General features: G+C 36.0%; 1 protein-coding gene across 1 annotated transcript; it reads left to right on the forward strand.

Moving 5' to 3' along the window:
* The first annotated feature begins 315 nt into the window (after positions 1-315).
* Positions 316-13,939, forward strand: POLR1F (RNA polymerase I subunit F). The gene is made up of 4 exons (XM_055272496.2): positions 316-637; positions 4,448-4,589; positions 9,141-9,349; positions 10,687-13,939. Exons 1-4 carry the CDS (start codon positions 384-386, stop codon positions 11,096-11,098), a joined length of 1,017 nt encoding a protein of 338 aa, XP_055128471.1. The 5' UTR covers positions 316-383; the 3' UTR covers positions 11,099-13,939.
* Positions 13,940-16,036: the final 2,097 nt, after the last annotated feature.

Consider the following 16,036-nt stretch of genomic DNA (forward strand, 5'->3'; position numbering starts at 1 on the left):
TATTTTGATTTTTTATTGTACAGTCCAAGCTTGTAAAATTCTACCAAACCCACCTTACTACTGGAAATGATCAAAGTGAGAATCCCCCTTTTTGAGCTACCTACTTAATTCAATAAGCTTCTGTGCGAAAACACACATTTGCCTGCCCTTAAAAGAGCAGTCGGTTGGCTTTCCTGCGTGCTCAATGCATTTCCGAGGCTCTAAGCTCCCGCCCTCGAAGCGCGAAAATACGGTTCCCCCTGCTGGTCAGGGCTGCGTAATGCAGCGTAAGGAGGGGAAATTCCTAGGGGCGTGGTAGTTGGTGGATGACGTAAAACGAGCGTCGGGAACAGGCGATTGTGCTTGCGTCAACGGCGCGCGCCGTGGGAACCTTGACAAGCAGCATGGCTGCGGGTTGCTCAGAGGCGCCGCGGCCAGCGGCGGCTTCTGATGGGTCTCTGGTAGGGCAGGCTGGCGTCCTACCTTGCCTAGAGTTGCCGACTTATGCCGCTGCTTGTGCTCTGGTGAACAGTCGCTACTCATGCCTGGTGGCCGGGCCGCACCAGAGGCACATCGCGCTGTCGCCCCGCTACCTTAACAGGAAACGCACTGGCATTCGAGAACAGCTCGATGCGGAGCTCCTTCGCTATTCTGAGAGGTACCGATCTCTTTGCCTGTTCCTTCTTTTGTGCACGGGAAGTAGCAGGTGGATGTGCTGACGACGCAGCAGAAAGGGGCAAATGGCAAAGGTCGCATTGCCCCCCGGAGCTTAGCCCCGTGGAATTCTAGAGTCGCGATCCGTCCCTCAAGGCCAGTACCGCTCTGGTAAAGATCTATACAGGGTCCCTTTCATAGACAGAGAAGAAAACTTAAAGATGAAGTTCAGGTGTGGGCGGAGGGAGTGGAGATTCTCGCTCCAGAACCCTCGTGTAGGGGTAGGAACAGACCAGGGATCTGGAGACCTAGTAGGCCTAGTTCTGTTTGGCATTCAACCTTTCACGGATGATGTTTTCTCATTTGACAATAAAAATTTGGTTTGCAGTGCTTGAGTAGATTCTCATTCCATAGAAGATAGCACATGAAGCATTAGTACAACCGTTCTACTTGTAAAACATGAAACACGTATTTTGTTGTTGGATTTCGCTCTGGTAATTTCCCCATTTTCTCTTCTCTTGGACCCGATCTGGGGATTATGAACATGCCGTTAGTTTAGCGGGATTTTGTTGTTTTTAAGACGATTTATTCAGTCGAACTAGTGAGCCTGTTGCTTTTGGGAGAGAAAAAAACCAAAACGTATGCATTTATGTTACGGTATTCAAAAGTGACTTGAAAACTTAGAATTACAGAGGTGGGGGGGCGGGGGACGCGGGCATGTGCTTTAGTATTCCTCTGGACTATACTTTGGTTCAAAAGCGGGGTTCTAAAACTAGAGTGAATGGATTCCCTAGGGATTCATGATTGCCCTTCAGGAATTCCTATGTGAAGTTCCTTGGGCACTGCATCGGAAGCTTTTATCACTTTCTTAAGGGATCCTGGACCTCCACGCATGTCTAGAATATACAGATTCTTCCAAGCACCAATATACACTTCTTGTATGTTTATATTATATACCGACCACTTGAGATACAAAAACAAAAAATAAAATCCCTGTTTCAAGGAGCTTTAAGCTGTAGTAGAGATACAAATACAAGCCAATAAATAGTAAAGTGTTAAAATTTGACAGAAATCTAATAAGATAAGGAGTGTAGAATTTGGATCTTGGGACCTTTGAGAACAACTTGATTGAAGAGGGTGCTGTAACATGGTAACATTCCAGGCAAAGAGAGTGGCATAAACAGATACTGGATGTGAACTGGTATACTTTGCCCAGAGAACTGTATCTATTATATAAGTAGAATAAGGTTTATGTCAGGGGAAAGGCATTGGATGCCATTGGAGAGGAGGGCAGGGGGTCAAAGATGACTCAGAGAGGATGGCCATTTTGCTTTTCCCTTCCTGCCATTGCCAGTTTTTGTTATTTTGGGGGTAAGGTGGGGTTGTTGTTTTTCCTCTTTGTGTTTGTTTTCTTAGGCAGGGTTAGTGCTCCATCCTCTCAGTCCCTTTAACTCTGAGACTTGGCACACTTTTGAGAAAGTAGTACTTATCTGCAGTCCCTGGCATATCAGATTGCAGTTTAAGAAACCACACTTACTTAATGGTTAGCTACCAAATAGGATGAGAAAGTGGACAAGGAGAGCAATTAAGATAATGTTATAATTGTCCAAGAGAAAATGATTAGAGAGGATGGATTTGAGAGATTAAAGGATATACAAAGTAGTCATAACATCTGGAAACACAAGCAACTATCTTGTTTTCTGTAACCAGTACTGCCTGCACTTGACAGGCTAGTGGGGGAAATCACGCAGAGTGGCTCTGAACAGATCTGGACACCACTCCTTCCATATTACTTGGGTATGCTGTTTATTCAGGTGCAAATCAGGCACCACACTTTGAACTATGCATTACTAATAAGGGACAAAACATTGAGCATATAGTATTAAAGAACTAAAGTGAGGCTACCACCTTGCCCTGATACCTATTTAGGATGGTATCTGAAAAACAAAAGTGAAGGAGGAAAAGGTATATAGTGTTGGCTGCCTGTGTTCACATATCTGATGACTTTTAACAAAATCCCCCTTGAATTTATATATTGCTAAATTCATGAAAATTTTAATATATATTAAAACTGTGCAAAGATGACTTTGTGTCGATGTGTTTTAAGAGTTAAATTAGGTGCCTAGCTATTTGTAAATAGATTTGCCCTTTTATTCAAAAGTCAGAGCGAAGGATATTTCCTCATTGTATCAGACTGTGCTGTACATGACAGACTGTTTTCTTCCCTGACTTCTGCAAAGTTTATGATAACCATGATTAGTATCACAAATTTCCAAATGTCCCTCCTCCCACCAGGGGACCACAGCCCTCCTTCCACTTGAGAATCACTCTCTGATACTTGAGAGACAAGGCTTTGATTAGGGGAAATAAAGTCTTGATATTTGTTTTTCTGTTTAGTATGGCAGTTAATTTTTCTTCCTATTCTCTGTTTTCTGTGTCCCTAACATTGTCTTAGTGATAGGATGATTCCAGCTTAGGAATGCCACATGCAGAAATTAAAACCTCAGAAGATTGCTTTCCCGAGTAAGTCTCTCAGTTAGGATTTTGCTAATTTGGTAGTTTTTAAAGTTTATTTTCTGTGGCTTCTGGCTGTTTTACTAAACAACATCTATTAGGGATAAATTCTTTCCCTTATTTTATGTGAATTGTTCGAAGTTTGAGTTCAACAAAAAATATTCTTTGCTATCAAAGGCCTTAGAGTCATGTGTGAAATTCAAACATATATACAGATAGGTTCAATACAATTAGATTAAGAACAGTGAGAAAGTTGGCCTATAGGAGTAGAGGAACGATTTCAGCTTTGCCTAGGGGAGTCAGGGAAGTTTTCTCCAACAAGTAGTGGGTGTGGTAATGAAGCCACCAGGTTTTGTTTGTTTTGTTGTTTTTTGTTCCTTTGTTTGAGCTGGAGTCTCCCTCTGTTGCTCAGGCTGGAGTGCAATGGTGAGATCTCCACCACCCACCACTAGGTCTTTCTCCTTAATAGTTATAATTCCTTAAAAACTAAGAAATAACAGTTTGAAAAATAGTTGTCCCTTAATCCTGACTGTTAACATTTGTAGACTAAAGTGTCAGAGTCAGTTCCTAAATAATGTAGTTGTATTAACATTTGCATTTACTAGCAACAGTTGAAGTTTGGGATTTTCTCTATTAAGTCATTGACTTTAAAATTCAGGGGCTTCAGCTTTAACTGTAATGCTTCCCTTGCTATACGCTGTCAAGTACTGAAATTCAGTAATGGTGAATAATACCAGAATTGCCTCTTATTCAGTCATGTCCACAGAGATACACATTTTCTTTGCTAAGTCCCTTTCTTTCTATCATAGTATAACTTGAAGAATTCAAATAGTCATGCTAGGATAGAAAGAATGGGACTTGGCCAGGGAAGAAGAGTTGATTTACTGCTCATGCATTAATTGGGCATTTTGTTTCTGTGTATCTTGAGTCATCATTTTAACTTAGCCAACACATCAGAATCCATTGGTGAAATAGGACTACTAAAGTTGTTACAGACTAATCATATACTATTGTTTTTGACATGGATGGTATATTTAGGAGATGTGTAAGTTTTGGATAGAATATCTAATCAGTATGAAAATGGCCTGGTTTGAAAGAGTGCAGTGGTGCACACCTATAATCTCAGCACTTTGGGAGGCTGAGGCAGAAGGATCAATTGAGACCAGGAGGTCGAGGCTGCAGTGAGCCCTGTTCATGTCACTGCACCCTATCCTGGGTGACAGAGCAAGACCCTGTCTCCAAAAAAATAAATAAATAAAAGAGGATAAAAGATATCATTTTCAACTTTTTCTTTTTACAGCCTTTTAGGTGTCCCTATTGCATATGATAACATCAAAGTTGTGGGAGAGCTTGGAGATATTTATGATGATCAAGGACACATTCATCTTAACATTGAAGCCGATTTTGTTATTTTCTGCCCTGAACCGGGGCAAAAGCTTATGGTATGTGTATCACTTTTTTCTAGCTCCCTTTGTGTAATTCCATAATTATGTAACTTGGAATATTTTAAGAGATAATATATACCTTGGGACTCAAATAAATTGCTACCGTGAGTAAATAAATATTATTTTTAAGGAAAAATTAATTTGTATCATTCAAACGTAGGTAAGTTTTTGAATATCCTCCTAAAATACATACATGCACAGAATATATGTCCCATCCACTTTATTTTCATAGTAGCAGGACGATTTTAAGGGAAAAAAAAATCAATTATCATTATTATTTCAGAAGTTCTCAATTCTACACAAATACTATTTCTTTATAAAGGATTCAAAGAATATAGCAGTATATAAAACAGGAATTCAAATGAGCCAGGCAGTAATGAAAATACATCAATAACAGAGGACAGGGCAGCCAGTCTGTGCCTTGGAAATGGAAGCTCTGTGGGAAAGGTCTTCCGGTTTTTCATAAGCTGGAAATGCAGATATTGATACGAAATCTACTGAAATAGATCCTTTTTTACTCTTTACTTTCTCCTCTCTTCCTCCAGCAGTTCTCTGTGTGTATACACATGTTCGTATGTATACTTGTATGTGTGTGTATATGTTCTTTTCCTTAGCTAATAAATATTTTAATAGATCAGAACTGTTAACCCTTGATATTGTTCATAAAAAATATAGATCAATTTAACCATGACAAAACCCACAAGGCACTTCCAATTTTTCATTTTTCAGTATCAAATTAATACAAATAGTATCCTTTGCCTGTTAAACTGGAATCTTATAACTGGACTACTAAAGTTGGCAGTAGATTTGTATTTGGAAATTAACAAACTTAACTTTCGTCTACTTTGTGTAAATTATTATTTTAAATATAAACATGTAGGCCAGGCACAGTGGCTCACACCTACAATCACAGCATTTTGGGAAGCTGAGGCAGGAGGATCACTTGAGGCCAGGAGTTCAAGACCAACCTGGGCAACATAGTGAGACCTCATCTCTACACAAAATAATAAATTAGTCAGGCATGGTGGCATGCACCTGTAGTCCCAGTTACTCAGGAGGCTGGGGTAGGAGGATCACTTGAGCCCAGGGGTTCAAGGCTGCAGTGAGCTATGATTGTGCCAATGCATTCCAGCCTAGGCAACAGTGAGACCCTGTCTCTAAAAATACACACACACATACACACACACACACACGTACACGGAAATAACATATATACATGTACATGGAAATAAAGATTGTACAAAAAGTATGAAATGAAAAATGTCCCTTTTATTCTACCTACAAGATCCAGTCCTCAAATATTTTTGACCACCCACTTTTTCTTCAATTATTATTATTAATATTTGGTGAGATAAAATTTACCTATAATAAAATGCACAGATCATATCGTTCAGTTCAGTGAATTTTGTCAGGTCTGTATACCATTTCATCTCCTTAGAAAGGACCTTCATGCCCTTTCCTGGCCCAGTTCCCTCTCTTTAGTGCAGATAAAATTACTCTTCTGATTTTGTTTATCATAAGTTAGTTTTGCTGATTCTATAATTCCATATTAATGGAATTATTCATTATACATTCTTAAAATCTGCCTTCTTTTGATCAGCATGTTTTTGAGTTTCATCCATGCTGTTGTGTGTATTGGTAGTTTGTTCCTTTTTATTGCTCATGGTATTCAGTTATATGACTATATCACAATATAATTATCTGTCTTCATTGATGGATTGATTCCAGGCTGGGGCTTTTATGAATAAAGCTATTGAAAACATATATTTTCAGACGTATGAATGAAAACACATTTTCAGACATATGAATGAAAACATACATTTTCATTTCTCTTAATAACTAGAAGTAGAAGAGCTAGTTCACAGGGTATTTATATAAAACCACTGTCAGACTGATTTCCCATTCAACACTTCCATTTACTCTGTATCGTTATTAACATTTGCTGTTGTCCTTTAATTGTACTGATGGGCATATAGTAGTATCTCATTATGGTTTTAATTTGCATTTCCATTTCCCTCATAAGCAGTTTTTCATATATTTCAGTAAGAAGGGCCTGTTCAAGTATTTTGCCCAATTTTAATTGGGTTTTTGTATTTTTGTTATTGACTTGTAGCAGTTCTTTTTAGTCTTAAAACGAATTCTTTTCAGATAAGTATTTTGAATATTTTCTTCCAGTCTGTGACTTGTCTGTTAACTTGCAATGGTATTATTTGATGAACAGGTACTTTTAATTTTGATGAGGTCCAATTTATCATTTTATATTTTTATGACTATTGCTTTCTGGACCCTATCAAAGAAATTTGTCTACCTAAAAGTTGTGCAGATACTGTTCTGTCGACTTCTACAAGCTTTTAGTTTTAGCTTTTCCATTTAGGTCTGTGATCATTCTCAAATAATTTTTGTGTGTAGTGTGAGGTAGGCCTTGAGATCCACTCTCTCCTTCATGTAGCTTTCCCGTTGTTCTGGATTCATATATTAAAAAGCCTTTTCTTTCATTGATTTTCTAAAATTGATATATTTTTAACAGCAGTTTTAGGTTTACAGAAAAATTGGAGAGTATAGAGTTCCCATATAACCACCCCCTTTCCCCTATTATCAACATTAACTTGCATTAGTATTGTGCATTTGTTACAATTTTTGTGCCAATATTGATACTTTATTATCAAGTAAAGTCTGTAGTTTACATTAGAGTTCAGTCTTTGTGTTGTACATTCTATGAGTTTCCACAAATGTGTCATGGCATTTATTGAGGTATTGCTCCTCACAAGAGGGCATTAGCTGTGGGGGTCCGCCCGCAGACCTTGACCTAAAAGATGGATGAATGAAACGTACAGTGACACACAGATATTCTGTTTTGCCAGTACTGCTGAGTGTCCGACTGCCTACACACCAAGAGAGGTTTGTCACTGCCTCTGGCCCCGAGCAGTTCACACTCCAGGTGTTTATTTAGTATACAATTAGCAACAGAAGCTCTGAGTCCACACACTTGTGGATAATTAACATGGTTAAGAGAGTAGTTCTATGAATGATTAAAGCTCAGGTACCAAGGTTTAAAGTAAATATCATTGGGGGCAATATCCCTGGTCGACCTCCCCCCACCCCGCCCAGAGGGCCATCTGACTTAAAGGTTAGTTAATGGAGGTGTAGGGTAAACAGACTTAACTGGGGAAGCCTCTATTGTCCCTAGTATTTACCCTATAACTTAATGCTCTAAGGTAAGAACCGGCTGTCTTCGGCCTGTTCAGCTATTACAAGCTATGTAACCTTTTGGCCTTCCAAAAAGGTTTGTGACTATTCCCTATAACTTTCCCTAATATTTCCCTTTAATATTTCTGCCACTATCCTGAGTGAATCCCAACAACTTATTTTCCATTACAGTATGATACAGAATAGTTTTCCTCTCCTAAAAACCCCTTGTGCTCCACCTATTCATTTCTCCCTTCTTCCCTCCATTCCCTGTAATCCCTGGCAACCACTGATCTTTTTACTGTTTCCATAGTTTTGCCTTTTTAAAGAAGAAGAATAGAGTATGTATCCTTTTCAAATTGACTTCTTTCACTTAGCAATATGCATTTAAGGTTTCGCTATGTCTTTTTATGGTGAGAACTTATTTATCTTTATTACTGAATAATCTTTTATTTTATAGATGTACCAGTTTGTTTATCTAGACCATCTGGAAACTACCAGTGGGAACACTAGACTTCTGATCATACCAGATAGGGAAGTTTTATTCTGTCACATGTGTAAAGGGTTGCTGATGTTAAACAGCATTGTATACACGTCAGTATTATTTGCAGTTTTATAATTCAGAAAATGTGAATTTTTAATATTTCTGAGTCTCATTTATATGCTTTGTATATATTGACCCTGAGAAGAAAAATAAGTTTTATGCAAAGTCTCATCTTAAAATCATATAGCACATACTTTTGTTTTAGTTTTAAAGCTTCTAATAATACTTTTGTGATTTAGCCAAAAGATAGTCATGGTCAATATTTACATATAAAGGGTAAGCTGTCTTCTAATGGAATGCTTGCATCATGCTAAATTAAATAATTAAAGAATGCATTTTTAAGCTTTGAAATTTGGTCTATTTACAGAAACGTAACATGGATCCCAGTCATAAAACGCATATGAGGTCTTTTTAGAGGTTATATGGGGTTTGCTTGGTTTCACTATAGCTAAAGAGTAATAATCTCCTCCCTAAGGAATCCTGCAGTGGGGAGTTTAGGTGGTTTTTTTCTTGGACAGGGTGGCGGGGGCAGGTTAGTTTATCCAGTCAGAAAGTTAATGTGCCCAGTTAGACAGTTAATGTGCAATTACTTATATAATAAAGTTTGAGCTTTCTCAAAACCCAATGGTATTTTAAAGTGATGTTTTGGCATGACATGTGGTAAGTTATAATTGAAGTAAACTTTTTCCATATTAAATTAGACCATTAATTTGATATTTGCTCTTTGAAGATTATTTGAAGCTTGTAAAGTTTGGTTCACCTTTTAACTTCGTGGATGTGTTCTTTATGTTATGCTCTTTATTCCTTCTTCTTCCCAGGGTGTAGTTAATAAAGTGTCTTCTAGCCACATTGGCTGTTTAGTACATGGGTGTTTCAATGCCTCCATTCCTAAACCTGAGCAGTTGTCAGCTGAGCAGTGGCAAACCATGGAGATAAACATGGGTGATGAACTAGAATTTGAAGTATTTCGTTTAGACTCAGATGCTGCTGGAGTATTCTGCATTCGGGGAAAACTAAATATCACAAGGTTAGTTTATCATTACATAATTATCATTAGGTACTTAATTTCTATTTAATTCTGAATTTTAAAGAGAATTTTAATTTTAAAGAGAATAAGCCTCTCTAAAAATACCTGTTCATAGGAATATTCATGCTTTCAAACCGTAAAGTCAATATAAACAATACTCTTAAGTAATCTGTAACAGTGCATCAAATAAATATTCTGAAACACAGACTAGCTAATTGGTCTGTATTTTAATATTTAATAGCTCAATTTTGCTGACTATTTTCTATTTTGTTAACTTTTTTTTTAAAGTTGCCCTCTAAACTTGAAACTACTGAAAGTACAATTACCTTCCTAACTATTGGCCTGCTTTGTTTTTACACACAAAAAATTGTGTGGATTATTGTCATCTGTGCCAGATATTTTAATTTCTGTATTATTCTGTATTGAAATTATTATAAGAATTAACTCTGATCTTGAGCTTGATTCCATGGAAGCCAAGTTTAAAGGAAGAAGGAGAGAGACAACTCTTAGAATGCTGCTATTGCTAATAATTTTTTCTATATTTTGCCTTAAAGTTACAAGAGTATGGGTTGAAGTTCTGGAACAGCCGTTCAATTTCTGTAATGACAAAAATACAGTTTATATACATAATACAGCAGCCTCACTATTGAGCATTGAAATGTGACTAAGTCTGACTGAGGAACTGAATTTCTAAAGTTATGTTTTTGGTATTGATTAGGTACATGTGCCCAGTGCTACTGTATAAGACTGAAGTTCTGGAGAGAGAGCTACTTCATCAATCCTTGTTTTATTTTAGTGGTATAAAATAATTCACAATGTTAAACTAACACTATCTTAGTATCAGCTAAGTAGAACAATGGACTATTATTTGAAACAAGATTAAAATAGTAGACTGGAAACTCCATTACTTTGATAAATACCAGATCATATTTTCTATTAGATGTCAGTGGTTTGGTTAATAAGCCTAGGTATTGTGGTGTTTAATGTTCAGTGACCAAATTTTTCTGAAACAACCCAAAACTTGGAAGACGTGTTTTGACAAGATTTTTATGTCATTTTTATGTGTGGAAACAGTCTGGGAGAAGTTCTTCGTAAAGAAAGAATTTCACATTTTAATGTTAAATTTAACATTTTCCAATTTAACATTCAGCAGCCCATACATATTTTAGTGGGTTGAGGGATAACAGGATAGAATATTTGGAATTTATGCCATGGTTATGTGTCTTGTACTGGTGTCATTATTTAGAAAATCTTAGCCTGTTAGGATATCTTGATCTCAATTTGTTCTTTGTTTTTTGCTTATTGCTCTGTTAATTTTTTTAACTGTTAATTTATAGTTTACAGTTCAAGCGCTCTGAAGTTTCTGAAGAAGTTACAGAAAATGGCACTGAGGAAGCTGCTAAAAAACCTAGTAAGAAGAAAAAGAAGAAAGACCCAGAGACATACGAAGTGGACAGTGGTACCACAAAGCTAGCAGATGATGCAGATGACACTCCAATGGAAGAGTCAGCCCTGCAGAATACTAATAATGTGAATGGCATCTGGGAGGAGGAGCCAAAGAAAAAGAAGAAGAAGAAAAAGCACCAGGATGTTCAGGACCAGGACCCTGTTTTCCAAGGCAGTGACTCCAGTGGTTACCAAAGTGACCATAAAAAGAAAAAAAAGAAAAGAAAACACAGTGAAGAGGCCGAATTTACCCCACCTTTGAAATGCTCACCAAAAAGAAAAAAGAAAAGTAATTTTCTTTAGTGTATTTTAAATATGATTCAGTTTTTAAAAGATCGATCTACATACAATTGATGAATAAATGTTTTCAGTGATATGAAATGGTTAAGTATACCAGTAGTTTAACAAAACAGAAAATACTTAACTAGGAGTAGGAGGCTAAAAATGATAAAACTGACTGTAAATTAATTTGGGGAAAACCAGTATTGTTAAAGTACCATTTTATACAAAGTAAAAAGCTGCTCTGTCAGCTCTCACTGTCGGCTCTCATATTCTTCCAGGTTTTGCACTCTACCTAAAATTATTATTTCTACAATGTCAAGACTAGCCAAAGGACTTTGTAATACAATATTATATTACTAAAGAATGAGTTAAGTTTGAGATTTTGATGATTTGATTTTGTGTGTGTTTAATAGGCTTCACCTTATTACATGCTATTTTATTTTGCTTTTTTAAAAACTCAGGACATTAACTAATTTTAGGTTTTCCTTTATCATGGCTTCTACAGTATTTCTGTTGTTTAACATAAAATGGTTTGCCAAAGAAGTTTCTGAAGTCTTCACAGCTCTTAAAAGCCAGGCTAGTACTGACTGTGTGGTGGTAAATGCTATTCATTATTCTTTTCTTCCAGGTGCATGTGTGTCCTTGTCTTCTTAAGTCTGAGTGGTTGATGGAAAGGACTGTTTTCTTGTACTTGTTCATTTGTGCCTCAGCCATTCTAATTTTGTTGTGTGTTGGAGGACGGTCTAATGAAGACAGGATAAATGTGATTCTGACTAGTGGGAAATTTTAGATTACTTTTTAATGATTGGAATGGGCTATAAGATATTGTGCTGGAGAGAAAACAGTTGCTCTGTTCACTGCTTTCATTGAGAAAATGTGGAATGTCTCTTGACTAATTGACAAAGTGTAATGAAAATGACAAGCTGGTTGAAGCTGATAATCAATGCATGGCCATATTTATTCATTTTCCACACACTTGACCATCTACTTTGTATAACACATTCTGCTAAGGCCCAGGGATATAATGGCAAACAAGATAGATGTAGTTCCTTCCCTTGTGGCATGTCATAAGAGAAACAGATGTGCATATACACACAATAACTAAGAAAATTAATAATTGTGTTAAGTGGTATGAAAAAAAGGGGGAGGATTGTTCACTCACTGTTACCTGTGTTAGTATCTGCAAATGGTTGAATGGTTGAACTCCCATGTCAGCATTTTTGTTGCCATTTATTTAGTACCAGACATAGTGCTGGTCTCACAGCTTAATATTTGGTAATGAATAAATTCTGCTAGTGGTATATGTTGATCTGAACTTATGATGGGATATAGAATTGGCAGAGTGGCAGATGTTCACAATTGTCTACAAGTAGATGTGCTAGACAATGGAAGGATGCAGGCCAACCTCTTTGATTACAATTGAGATTCATGTGAGTATTGAGCCCTGGAAATGTAGCTTGTCCAAATTGAGATGTGCTGTCAGTATAAAATACATACCAGATTTTGAAGATGTACCAAAAAATGTAAACTATCTCAATTTTTATATTGGTGAAATCAATATGTTTTGGTATAGTGGGTTAAATAAAACAATTTTAGCCTCTCAGTTTATTTTTCTACAAAAAGATTAAAAATTATACATGAAGCTAATGTTAACTTTCTTTTGGTCAGTGCTATTTTAAACGAAGTATGAGTTGAAAAAAATTTGAAATAAATCATATTACCAGGACTTAATGTAGTGGCATACCCAGGAAATGCTTAATAAGTATTCCCTTCACATTTTAAAATTTGAGTATACAATCATGTTTGACAATATAGAAATTTAATTTTTAGTGAAACAATTCTAAACCCCTTTTCTATAGACACCAAGAAAGATGTCACATTTATGCTACTCCTGGAAAAATACATTGTGGCTTAGCAAATAAGCAAGTTCCCACGTTAGTTTTGTTTTGCTTCAAGTAATACTTCTGCCAGTTGTGTTTTATGAATTAAACAGGGAGCGGCATGCTGAACTTGAAACTAGATTTGTTCCTGCTTTTTACACAATGTGAGTAGTTTTGAAAAGTCGGATCTGGCCATTTGTCTTTCCTAGAATAGAATAACTTTGTTCATTGTTTTTTTGTTTGTCTTTCTGACACAGACTGATGATGGTGTCCACCATGTATTCTTCAAAACATTTGTCACATGCTACACTAATCTAGTCTATCTATCTTTTCTATCTTGGAATTTGCTCATACAAACCCTCTAGCCTAGACTAGATCCCTTACCCTCTCTCCAGTTCCTATCATTCACCCATTTCACTGTGCAAGACGCCTCACTAGTCACCAGTGATACAGAAATGACTTAAGCAGTTTCTGCTCTTAAGGGCTTACCGTTTTGTCTATAAGATACACAAGTATAAATGATAAGTACAAATAACAATGAATGTTTAATGCTTTATGTTTAGTGTTTAAGATGGTTGTTGGATGAGCAGCATTTTGACCCTTGGAGAAGAAAAACTAGCTGTGGCATTCCAGGTGGAGAACCTGACAGAGGACTAAGAAGTTATCTAATGTAAAAAACCTCAGGCACCACCTTCGCATAAACTTCTTCCAGACGAGGCTAAATGTGCATGCTTCATAACCATAATTCTTATTTTTCTTTAATAAATATTTTTCTACTTGTAACACTGTGCATTATTTCAAACTGTTTACCTGTTTGTAAAGCTTGTCTCTTAATCAAATTTGTCTTGACCAAATAAGTTTCCTGAGGGCTGGAATTATGCCTTAACTGTATCTATAGTATTTAACAGTGAATCCTTTGTATAATGAAAGCATCAACAGATAATTTTAAATTGATAAATAAAAAGCACAGTTTCAAATGGTATCACTTTGCCTCTGATGTGATATTATTATTTTCACTTGTTTCAATAAATGCATTCCTTTTTTTTTTTTTTTTTGTGCCTATATGTAATGTGGTTTTTAAGCACTTTTATCACTTTAGTGTGTCCGGGATAGAATACTTACAAATGACAGAAATTTGATCTCTTTTGTTTTATACATTCACCACATGGGTCATCTTTGCCTTTTTTTCCCAAAAAGTAGATATTTTATGTTACAAAATCAATATATATTCGTTTAAAAATTCAAATAGTAAAAGTATATACATCTTCCCACTCTACCATTGATCTCCCTCCCTATTCCTCCCCACACCACACACACCCACTTTGCAATTCTGCTTCCAAAAATAACCACTATTGTCAATTCCATGTGTAGTTTTAGAGATTTTTTAAGTAGTGAATCTTAAAATGTTTTAAGATATATATGGAATCAAACTACCTGCACTTTTTGGGTCTACCCTATTTTATAGTAAATATCTTCCCATATGAATATGTAGAGGTCTTCCTATTTTTAATGTTTGCAGAATTTCAGTGTATAATTTATTTCATTTCCTAAGGATGGATATTTAGGTTGTTTGTATTTTCCCTCTTAAAAGGGTATTCTTAACATTTCTAAAAGCTTTCACTGTTAGCTTAATTGCTCATTTCCAGCTGTATTGTACATTGTGACTTCCAAAGGTAATCTCTGATTTCTACCTTTAGAAATGGAGGTATTTCAGGGGGCCAGTACATAGTTCAGTTTTAAAAAATATTCTTAAAAAGTATTCTTTAGGCACTTGAAATGAATAGTTATTTTTTAAGTAGAAAAAGCACTCTTAAAATAGATTTTATATATCATACAGTGAGAACAAAATTGAAAAATAATGGATAATTCTGCACATTATGTGACTTTTTGTGGTATTTTTCCTGGACAATTCATGGAAAAGTTCAACACATCTTCAACTCAGAATATCACTGGCTGTCCCTACTAAACATAAAGATGTTCAGATGTTTGGTCTAAACTTTCTCATCCAAATCTCCGCTTTGGCAATAGGAAATAACTTCATGGCATCATTTTGTCTTCTACTTCTTTGAAATAAATATTTGGTACACTGAATCATCTTAAAGTCCAGTTGTTTTATCTCAGACATTTGAATGCTAGACTTGTTCCTACTTATTCACATTGATTTGATAACTCGAATATGTTTGAAAATTTTTAGTAAGACAAAATTTAGTAAGTTATGAAATTGGAGTAATTAAGGGGGAAAGGCAGAATCAACAAACCCAAGTCTACAACCAGGATTTCAATAGCAAATAAGTTGCAGTCTGTATAGTCGTAGGTAGTTAGTTCCACATTCATTAGCTATAATTAGAAAATGCTCTGGCACTTACTGAGTCACAGAAAAACAAGGACACATGAAATACCTCGTCCATTCTTAGTAAACAGCTGGACGTAGAAGCTAAAAGAGCCGTCAAAGAGGGCCATAATTTAGCATTTAACAGTAGAATGCATTAGTAATTAAAATGACCTACAAATTTATGAGATTATGGACAAGAAGGAGCTAAATACAATGTATCTAATACAGGAGAGAAGTTCCTGCTAATTCTGCATCCCACCATAACTTGTTACAGTCTAATGTCTCAAATTTGGTTGCCTATAGACAAGATCACCAGTTACAGAAGATTCTCATAGGCATCAAATATACCATATTTTGTGTGTAATTATGCCTATGTGCAAGGGAGCCTGAAAGAATACCAAATCTCTGAAATGAACGATTAAACAAAAATATTTAAGTGCCTAGTGTTCTAAGATATTCATGCCCAATTTTTATTTCTTACTTTTAAAATTTACATGGTAAATGACAGTGATTTAACCCCATTGGGTGGAGTTTTTTTAAACAATTTTATTGACCTCTCTAAGCTGTTTCTTTACCTATAAAATGAGAACATTGAACTGGAAACCAGGTTATCTAGAAGTTCCTTTCACTTAGAGAATCCTGAGTATCATTGATACTGCTGTCTATTGAAAGAAAGAACTGTGAAGAGTCTAACATTTCATCCAACTTGCAAACTAATAAGTTACTCTGCCACAGCTTCATGGATGC

The sequence above is a fragment of the Symphalangus syndactylus genome, chromosome 3 (assembly GCF_028878055.3).
Source record: "Symphalangus syndactylus isolate Jambi chromosome 3, NHGRI_mSymSyn1-v2.1_pri, whole genome shotgun sequence".
Lineage (NCBI taxonomy): Eukaryota > Metazoa > Chordata > Mammalia > Primates > Hylobatidae > Symphalangus > Symphalangus syndactylus.